This window comes from Mesoplodon bidens (assembly GCF_964165515.1).
Source record: "Mesoplodon bidens genome assembly, chromosome: 1".
NCBI classification, from domain to species: domain Eukaryota; kingdom Metazoa; phylum Chordata; class Mammalia; order Artiodactyla; family Ziphiidae; genus Mesoplodon; species Mesoplodon bidens.
Window position 1 is genome coordinate 106679099 of NC_138176.1, and position 10695 is coordinate 106689793.

A 10695-nucleotide genomic window follows, 5' to 3' on the forward strand; every position below is an offset into this window, starting at 1 on the left:
TATGTTTCCTCCAGTACCTCTTTCCCCTTCAGTGACTCGCAAAAAGTAATCCTTCCTGTTTTCATAACTGAAACAGAATCTGGCAAACACCCTAATCAAGACCTGTATGAAACATCTGTACTCTCATCCAGCTCCACAGCAGCCTTCCCACACTGTGCCATTTGCTTTGGTACGTGTTTCTTCAAACCTTCTCCAGTGTTTGCTGTGGGTTTTCTCACAGTATTTGCTGACAAAGAGATGCATTTTAGTTTGTTCTCATAATGTTTTCAGCCATTTTTACCAGCACAGGAAGGAAGTATTTCCCCAATGGCATGAGGCCTTTTATCTTTCACAATTAAGAAACCTCAGAAGAGGTTTCTAAATATTTATCACAAAGCTAACAACATCTTGTAAAGTGTTGGACTGAGCCCTGAATGGCAGCAGACGCCCCTGCCTGGCCTGGAGAGCTGTGCCTCGTGTTCCGGCATGTGGCACGGGAGTCTCACAAATCACAGTGGCTCCACGCTCTCCTGGGCTGACCTCCCTGGCCACAGCACACAGCTGAGGGAGGCTCACGAAGGGCAGGAGTGCTTCAAACACCCTCTTTCAAATAGGCTTCTTGAAAAGTGACATGTTGCTGGTCCACCTCTAAGGGGATGTGATGAGATGGACTTTTCACTCCATGGAGTGCTGACAAAGCTGGAGGCGGGAAGGGCACTGTCAGCACCTCCATATTCTCCCTCCTGGGGGCAGGGTCCGCTCATCCGCGACTGCTGGTTACTCACAGGCATCTTTTCATGCCACTGGTCCATCTCAGCAAGGGCAGTACAGGTAAAACAGAACACGCTGCAAATGCTGAGTTAGCCGTCATGCACACAAGGCATCCTGGCACCAGGCCTCCACGTGAGCGTCTCCAGGCCCGGGACGGCTCACTGACCAAACACGACACACAGAGCCCGAGCAGGCACCAGTGCCGACTGTATGCATAACACCAGGGAAACACTGTCTCACCTTTTCCATACAACACATAACCAAAGCCAGCAATTCTGCAACAAGGCTGTTACTTTCGCAGTTTCATACCAGACCCTGGTGTCCAGCAGAGACACCCTTCTTGGAGCTTCCCTCATGATAAATAAGAAAGGTCTGATCAAGCACACAGAGAAGTCAGATGGTATCTTTACAGCTACTGTTAGCATCTTCAAACAGAAACCCAGCACCCTCCGCTGCTGCCAGCCATGGCGCCTCCACTGGCGCCCACTGCTGGTGTGCTGCAGTCACCCTAACGTTTTACTCTTCCTGGCATTTTCCTGGGAGATGTTCTGCTGGTTATTGCTGGGATGCAGAAAAGTGACTGACTTTTGTCTATTTTTCATGTACCCAGTTACTGTGTTGACCTTTCTAATTAATTGCAGTCATTTTCTGGTTAGTTTGCTTGTGTTTCTGGGTACATAAACATATTCTGTCTCATTCGTTCTAATAGTTACATTTACTTGTTTCAATCTTCTTTGGATAGAACTGCCAAAATAATATTTAATAATTCATCTGTTATTTGAAGAGTTATTTCTTCTATGCCCTCCAAAGAGCTTATAATCCCAGTGGTTAGAAACAAAGAAGCAAAACATAGTTAAGTCAAATGGCAGTGGCAGCTAAGGAGAAAAACAGAGCAGAAGAGGGGATGGTGGGACTCCCAGTCTCAATAAGGTGGTCGCACTGAGAAGGTGATACCTGAGCAGAGACAGGGGAAGGTGAGGGAATAAGCCAGACTGACATCTGGCGGAAAGGATTCTGGACAAAGTAAACAAGAGCAAAGACTCTGAGGCCCCCCATGCTGGCACATCCTGTAGCAGCGGGGAGGCCACTGTGGCTCAGTGTCCAAAGGAGTGGAGGTGGGGGAGGGGGAGGAGGTGGCGGGGGGAGGGGGAGGCAAGGAGGTGGGAGGAGGGGGAGGGGGAGGAGGACGACGTGGGGGAGGAGGTTGTGGGGGAGAAGGAAGAGGGGGCCAAGTTATGAGGCCCTGGAGGGCCACTCTAACAACCTTGGACTTTACCCCGAGTAAGACGGGAGGCTGCCAGGAAGAAGCACGGGCAGTGCTAGGGACAGCTGGGGGCTCCTTCAACAACCCAGAGAGGGACTGGTTTAGGCCACGGTGGCAGAGTGAAAAGGATGTGAGGACAGGCTGGATGTGAGCTCTGAGAACGGAGGGGTCAAGGCTGGCTCCAAGGTTCCAGCCTGAGCCAAATGGGATGGAAGCGCTGTCCCCCACTGAGACCAGGAAGATGGGGGAGCGGGTTTGCGGAGGAGTTGGGTAAGACAACGAGTTCAGACTTCCACATGCTGAGACACCTTACAGACCCAAGAGGGGACGTCTGACAGGCTCCCGGGTCCAAGGCTCTGGTGCTGGCGAGGGGATCCAGCTGGGAGTCATCGGTACACACGGGGGTCCTCAAACAAGGTCACCAAGGCAGCGAGCAGTCCCAACAAGGAGGATGAGGGGCGGCTGTGAGCCTGCGAGGAGCCAGGCGTGGGTGGCGTCACGGGAGCCACCTGGGACCCTACGCCGGGAAGGAAGGGCAGCCTGTGGCACACGTGGTAAGAGGTTGGGGCGGGCACCAGACGCTGTCAGGGGCTCAGGCAGCACCATGGGGTCACCTGGAGACCCTGGCCAGAAGCCTGCCAGGGAGTGATGGGGCAAAACCAGCCTGGAGACCGCTCATGAGACCGGGAGGTGGCCATCTCAAAGGGGGTGCCCCGAGGGTGCTGTCCACTTGTCACCTAGAAGGTCACAGCATGCACACCATGAGTGGACAGAGGGGCAGGGTGCAGACACTCCTCCCCAGCAGCTGAGCCGCGAAGGAAGGAGAGAGGGGTGCGGGCCGGGGTGGGGGGGTGAGAAAGGAAACTCCGAAGGCTGCCACACCTGGATGTGAATGTTTAAGGGATTTCCCCCCAGACAGAGGAGACGCTCGCTCGGCCAACAGCTACCGCCAGTGCCCCCCACGGGCCAGCTCTTCCAGGCGCTGGGAGGGCAACAACCACCCAGACATGGCCCCTCACTGAGGACCAGCGTCCCAAGGGGGCATCTGACAGAAAAAGCGCCAGAGGGTGACCGAAGCCAGAAAGAAAACACCAGGGCGAGGGCCAGAGCGCAGGTGCCACAGGGCCGGATCCGGCTCAGGGCGGTGGCCTGGGGCCACATGGGCAACGACACATCAACAGTGCCCTGGCCCAGCCAGCTGGTGGAGCGCTAGGATGCCGGCTCCCATGTGCAGAGACCTGGGAGGGACACAGGATGGGGCGGGGAGCCGGGGGAGGTCTGGCTCAGATGGGGCAGGGCAGGGAGGCCGCTGTCATGATGGGAAAGGGGACGAGGCCAGGCCCCAGGGGCTGCATGTGGTGGCAGGGGAAGGCTGGCTCTGTGGACAGTGAGGCCATCGACCCAGCTGGGGGTTTTCTCCCCTCGGCCACATTCTGCGCGCTAGTCCAGTTATCAAACTACTCAGCAATATTTAGTTGTTAACTATTGGTTAGTAGTGATTGAAACAGTGAATAATTCTAGTTTTCAAAAGGTTGTAAAAAACGTACACCTGAAAATAACCAACTGTTACCCCGGCGGAAACTGTTTGGCCAGGTTCAGGTCAGCATCAAACATCCCACCTCAGCCTGCCTGAGGCCTCTTCCCGGCCCATCTTCCCGCCCCGCCCCCCCGGCCCGTGTCGCCAGCTGGGCACTCAGTGGCCCCTGCCCTCTTTGCAGGGCTCTGGGGACGTCCAAGCTGCCTCGCTCCAGTGGGAGCGTGAGCATTCCGTGTCAGGGTTGCCAAGACTTAAAACTCAGCCCACATGGCTCCTCCCCGAAACACGCCTCCCTGGCCACCCCCGAACCAGTGCGCTGAAACCCTGTGTCCCTCGTTTAATGCCTCCTGCCACCAAGCGTGTGACCAGGACGGGGCCTCACCCGTCTCTCCATCAGGCCGCCCCGCTGTCGTGCACCATCGGGGACCCCCTCTCCTGGGTTTGTTCTGAGAGTTCCAAGAGCGCAGTTGTCACGTGCTCAGTGATCATGGTTGTTACAGACCCGGCCGGAAGCCAGGGGCCCGAGGCGTGTGTGGCAGCCACACGGCTCCCCCACCAGCTCTGCCACCACCCGCCCAGGGCTGGGGGTCAGCGCCGGCTCTAACAGCCCACCCCTTACAGAGAAATGGAGATTAGAAAGCCCTTTCTTTTCCAGACTTAAAATCTGTTTAAAACACTAACAATACTTAAAAACACAAGCAGCGAGCAGGGACCCCTCACGTCAACCCACGTCTCTCTGGGAGGGCCCGGCGCAGAGGATGCAAGGACAGGACACGCCACCAGGTTGCCTTTGTGTGGTCAAACATCCCTCCAGCGACAGTGAGAGAGAGGGGAGCGCGAAGCCAGGAGGACGCGCGGGGCAGGCACACACTTCAGAGAGGGGCACGCAGCCGAGCTCTGGGTGTGTGGGGCTCTGGAAGCCAAGGCCACGTGCGGGCTCTTTCAGCTGAGAACAAACACTGCCCTGAAGGTGTGATGAGGTTGCAGCCTGAGAAGAAGGCAATCATGATGCATGCAGCTGCGGACCAGAGATGGCCAGAGTCTGAGGGAGGGACTGGCTCACTCGGGAAATCACAAAACCTAAAGTAAAAAGAAGTTAGGCCCCAGCCACGGCCACCACCCGGGACACAGCATAATCAGATACTTGTCTCAAAAGCCCAAACACTTTATGCTACCAGCGTTTCTCAAACTTGAGAACACGTGATCCCCCAAGCCCAGCTGAGACCAAGTTTGTAAAACCGCACTGAAAGTTATAACTTTAGCATGTAACTGGCACACAAACTCTCTACAAGTACAAAGCCAGGGTTTGAAATTGCAGGGCAGTACTTGGTCTACAAGACCGTCACCACATTAAAAGCAGCAGATTTTTTCAAAGACACAGGAGAATCTGCCTCCAGGCCCAGCTGGGAGCAACGGCCACACTCCCAGCCTGTCACATGTGACGAGGAGGGGACAGCTGGGAGAGGGGCTGGGGAGCCAGGATGAGGCTCCCAGAGGTGGGCCCAGGTGAGCTCAGGGGGAGGAGTCAGGGTCCAAAGCAGGTTTCCAGCTACAATGCCAGGTCCCTCCCCTGGGCTGAGCGAACTCCCACCTGATCTGGACGGTGAAAAGAAGGCCTCCAAAATATGATTTTCCTTCAGCTGTCCAAAGGAAAAAAACAGAAGTAAAAACTCCAAAAACTAATGGGATAATTAGCAAAGTAATTTGGAGAATAAACACAAATTGCTTTTATAATGAGAAAAAACTTCTAAAAACATACTTAGAACAGGGTTTCCGGTTGACGATGGTGGGTCATGCACTCGAGTTTCCACTTCTCCTTCCCTGAGGCCTGAGGGGCACGACCCACAACCCAACACACTGCAGGGAAAGGTGCCAGCTAGGGCCGGAGCACAAGGCGCCTGGACACGCCCGGTGCAGTAAGAACGAGTTCCCCACAGCAAGGTACAGACCAGTGGTTCTCATGGGGACCACCTGCGCCCCGGGCCCAGGACAAGCGGCAAAGCTAGAGGCACCAGAGGCGTGCTCCTAGCATCTGGGGGCCAAGGCCGGGGCTGCTGTTCAGCATCCTACAGCTCCCGTCGCCAAGACGCATCCAAACGTCCACAGGCTTGGGCCAGTCCCCATCCCGCCCCGCCCCGGGGGGAGCAGGGGCTCCGGGAGGAGAAGGCCCAGTTAGAGCGCACCGGGAGCCGCAGCTGAGGGCCGCTCCACCCTCTGGCCACTCTGCCAGGAGAGAAGAGCAGAAGAGCTTACCAGCCCTGAGGCTGTGACGAGGCTGCCCAGCCCTCCAACAGGGAGGAGTCCCCATCCTGTGTGAAGGGGACTTGCCCGCTGCATGCTCGTCCCTGCTACCCTGCAGGAGAAGCTGCCTTCAGACTAGAGAAGCACAACCTACGCCTTCCAGAACGCCCACCCTCAGCCCTCACCCCCTGCCCCCGGCCCTGTCCCCCCGCCCCCTCTCCCCACACCCCCTGCCTCTGGACTCCCTCCAGACCATGAAGAGCACAGCTCACAGAGCCAACAGCTCTTCCCATGTTCCTGGTGAAACTTCCTCATTATCCAGTAGGAATTACTCCTGATAAAAATGTTAACTCAGCAGTGACACACGTGTCAAGAGAACAGAGGAATTATCCTGTGGGATCTAAATAATCTGTGAAGGAAAACGGAGAGAGTACCTTGCAAAAATTCTACTTTTTAAAATCATTCCAGAAAAGAAGTAAAATGTCTTTATTTGGCAAGCTCACTTGAAATGATACTATAATATTTCTTGGGACTTCCCTGGTGATGCAGTGGTTAAGAATCCGCCTGCCAACCCAGGGGACACGGGTTCGAGCCCTGGTCCGGGAAGATCCCACATGCTGCGGAGCAACTAAGTCCATGAGCCACAACTACTGAGCCTGCGAGCCACAACTACTGAGCCCGCGTGCCTGGAGCCTGTGCTGTGCAACAAGAGAAGCCACCGCAATAAAGAGTAGCCCCCACTCGCTGCAACTAGAGAAAGCCCACGCGCAGCAACGAAGACCCAATGCAGCCAAAACAAAAAACAAAAACAAAAACAAAATCCTTTACCTCTAGGAGTATCTGCCTAACTACATTAATCAAAGCCTGTTTGATAAGTCTGCAACTCCGTTCACGATTATGAAATGAGAGAGGAGGACTCGCAGGAGGGATCCTGCCTGTCTGGTGTTCCCCACATTCACCACCACAGTTTTCATCTCTGAACCTTCTTGTCTGTCCGTCAAGCGGCAGGCCTGGCAGGGGCTGAGACCAAAGCTCACAGTCAGCGGTTCCCACTCACGCCCCTTTGTTTTGGTCGGGTGCCTCGGGCAGCAGAGAATCGTGGCCTATGAGCCGTAGGGTCTTGCGGGAGTGGAGTGTCAAAACAGCACGCCCTACACCTGCGGTCCAGCAAACAGGCATCTGGCTCAGGCCAGCAGCACTTCCCTGCCTTCCCTTCAGCTACCTTCCCACAGCCAGAGCCCTCTCTTCACCCTGAGCCCACCCAGGCGCGCTCGTCTGACAGGAGTAAACAACCTCAGAGGCGTTGAGGACCCTCCCGAGGTCTCCCAGGAAGTGAACACAGAGCTCACAGCAACCTGGCCACACCGCACCCACCCTCTGTCACCACTGACGTGGACAGGGATGCTGGGTCCTCCGGGAGGAGAGATGCGACGTGGCCCCCGGGAAAGGAATTCAGACGCACGTAGGCTCAGGCCGCAGCTCTCCTGGGAATGTTATAACCTTGAGCGTTGAAGGAATTTATTCTCAGGTGCTTCACTGTAGTCAATCACCATTGAATCCTCTACTAACTAGGCAAGAACTAGCACCGACCCCTCTCCCGGGAACACCGATTTCATCCCAGCGTAAGTCGACTTGCCTCAGTGACCATCCAAGGTCACCCAACTGGCGACCGAGTGGCAAAGGCTGTATTTCAGGTTTGGTGACGCCCCGCAAATGGGTTCCCATTGGGTCGTGAGGTCTTTCCTCACAGGTTCCCTAATTAGAGGCTGGAAGCCATCCATCAACACCGTCTGACACGAGCTTCCGGGAGGATAGCTGGACACCAACCGCCAGTCACGGTGGGCACTCTGGCTGGGCGCCCGCGACCCCACAGCCCTGAGACCCCAGCCTCCAAAGTCACCAGCCTGTCTACGACCAGGACTGTCGCTGATGCAGTTCACGGTATTATAGGACGAAGGGGCCACAATCGGGCTCCGGAGGGAGAAGCGGGGCGCCAGGCAGACGCGCTCCCCGCCCTGTCACGAAGGCAGGCGGGAGCATGGATAGCCACACGCCACACCCGCCCGGCCCTCAGGTCCCCTACCCCCGGGGAGCCCGGCCGCCAGCCCCGGACCCCAGAGAGACGGGCCCCCAGCCCCTGGGGAGCCCGGCCGCCAGACTCCGGCCCCCGGGGAGCCCAGCCCCCAGACCCCCGGCCCCGGGGAAGTCCGGCCCCCAGACCCCCGGCCTCCGCCCGGCGCCCCATGCCGCGCCCCGGCCTTCGCCCCGCCCCTCCCCCTCCCCCCAGAGGCCGCCCGGCCAGGCGCGGGCGTTCCCCGGCCGCAGACCCCACCTTGAGGGTCGGGTACTCCTGCACCTTCAGGGTCATGGAGAGCTGAGCCGCGGACTCTTGTACCGCCATCTTGGACCGGCCAAAACATTAGCGGGCGGAGCGGAAGCGCGGCGCGCGGCACGCCGGGTAGTGACGTCGAGGGGCGGGGCGGGCCGATGCCTGCACCAATCACGTCCGCCCCCGCCCCGTGGCGGAGAATGGGCGCCGAGAGGCGTCCGCTCCACCCAATCATCGCCAGCCTTTCTCTCGTTCAGTCAATCAGAGGGAAGCATGGCTGGGCGTGGTCTCCCCTTGAACTTGAGGCGGGGCGGGGCGGCTTCTCTCCACCCGTCGCTCGCTTGCTGCCCTAGCCCCAGTGCTGCCTTCCCAGAGCTCCCCCGGGGGTCGAGGGCCGGGGTTCTGCGAGGAGCGCGGCTATGGGGGTGACTGGGCTCGCGTGGGGCGGCCCCTGGAGGCAGTGACCCCTCCCTCCTGATTAGGACCCCTCCTTGCAGTGACCCCGCGTGGTAGTCGTGGCCAGAATCTCTGCAGGCCACAGGTGCCTGTCAGCCGGCTACTTTCCATGGGCCCCTCTCCGCAGAGGAATGCGTCTGGAGCCTGACACGGAGCCGCAGGTTCCCGCTGGGGAGGAGGAGAACTGAACTGGTTAAGGAAAGAGGCTCCCACAGTGTAACAAGGACCCGGTGCGGGGAGAGCATCCAGCATCCCTGGCATCCGCACCGACTCTAGTTTCCTTTCAACCACTTCACATTCTTATTCCCTTTTATTCCTTTTAAAAATAGAAATTAAATTAGGTTTCACTAGTTAAGAGAAGACTTTCAAATTAAGCCACATCTCACACTCATTTCTGAAACGATTTTTAAAAGAAATATTAAGTTGAGCATTGAAAAAATCACCTAAGGTGACACAAGAAAGCCACTGTCGCAATGGGAGCCACTCGGACTCTACCCTCACCTCCACCAGCCCCCATGCCCTGCAGCATTCTAGCAGAATCATGGCAATAACAGAACCACGGGAGGATGAGAAGCTTCCTGTCCTGGATAAAACCAAGTTCCTGGAACCTGATCACATCAACCAGAGTAACAGCATCAAGGCAATCAGAGCCTGTGCAGCTCAAGGCTAAGCTCAAGCCTCTGTCAACTGTAATAATATGACAGCCAGTTATTTCACCAACAAAAGTGAGTTTACTCAGGAATAGTGGAGGAACTTCGATTCTGAATATGCAAACAAGGACAGACCACAGGCAAACCCAGAGAACAAGAAATGGGGACTTGCTTTTACAGGGAAAACGAGGAGTTGGGAGGGGCTGTGATAACGGAAGAGTCCATTGGAAGAGCTGGGGGCGGGGCAAAGCATGGAGGCTTCCCATTGGCTGAACTACTGCAGTCTCTGATTGGCTGGGCTGCTGGGGGGTGGGGTTGAAGGGAAGTTTTTTTCTTCCTGCTGGATAGTAGGCAGAGGCATCTTCCTGTTTGGGATAATTGACATGCATGGTGGGTGTGAGAGCACCCTCTTCGGACCTGTCCTGACTCCAAAGGTTAGAGGAATGCTCCTTAATTAATTCTACATTTTCCCCTTTTGCTCAAGATCTTTCCTTGAAAGCATCACTGATCAAGAGTCAGGATCTCCTCACCTAGTGGTTTGCCCCAGTTAACTTAAAACCAGTAATTAGGGTTAGCATTTGGATCTTCAGAGGCTCTCATTTTAAAGAGGCAGGTTTTCATGGAGGAGGAGAGAGGAAGGTGGTGTTGGGGGCAGGGCCTGAGCACAAGATGGTTTCTAGGGGCAGAGTCTGAGGCAAAGGGAGTGGGAAGACACACAAGACCCTACCTGAGACAAACAAATTAGGGGCAGGGCAGGGACACAAGAAGCACAAGACTTTGTAAGCCATTTTGTTCTCCTTTTTTTCTTTACTTTTTTTTTTTTTTTGGTTGTTTCAGCCAATTTAGAAATGGTATCTTGCAAAGAGGCAATTTTACAGTTTTGTGCATGTTTGGAAGCTTCCAGTTACCAGTGAAAACAAATATGCCATTCATTTTGTTTAATTTTAGAACCACAGTCCTCCAATTTAATCTTAAGAAAAACAAGTTTAGGGAGATTGAACGTTCCCCATAATGGCCACTGTAATTCCAGATTACTTTTGGTTTGTTCAGTCCACTTAGCTAAAAATGTGCATGTGGGGGATCCATAGTATTTTTTAAATTATTAATTAATTAATTAATTTTTGGCTGCGTTGGGTCTTTGTTGCTGCATGCGGGCTTTCTCTAGTTGCAGGGAGCAGGGGCTACTCTTCGTTGTGGTGCACGGGCTTCTCATTGTGGCGGCTTCTCTTGTTGTGAAGCACGGGCTCTAGGGCATGTGGGCTTCAGTAGTTGTGGCATGTGGGCTCAGTGGTTGTGGCTCGCTGGCTGTAGAGCGCAGGCTCAGTAGCTGTGACGCATGGGCTTAGTTGCTCCATGGCATGTGGGATCTTCCTAGACCAGGGCTCGAACCCATATCCCCTGCATTGGCAGGTGAATTCTTAACCACTGTGCCATGAGGGAAGCCCGGATCCATAGTTTTTAAACATGA

At 55.5% G+C, this 10695-nt stretch overlaps 1 protein-coding gene across 3 annotated transcripts in view; it reads right to left on the reverse strand.

Moving 5' to 3' along the window:
* Window positions 1-8236, reverse strand: part of MAEA (macrophage erythroblast attacher, E3 ubiquitin ligase) — a 31044-nt gene extending 22808 nt beyond the window's left edge. For all 3 annotated transcript variants that reach the window (XM_081240975.1, XM_081240974.1, XM_081240973.1), the window contains exon 1: window positions 8125-8236. In XM_081240975.1, coding sequence (XP_081097101.1) covers window positions 8125-8193 — 69 coding nt within the window. In that variant the 5' untranslated portion in view covers window positions 8194-8236. The remainder of the gene's footprint in view (window positions 1-8124) is intronic.
* Between the last annotated feature and the right edge of the window lie 2459 nt (window positions 8237-10695).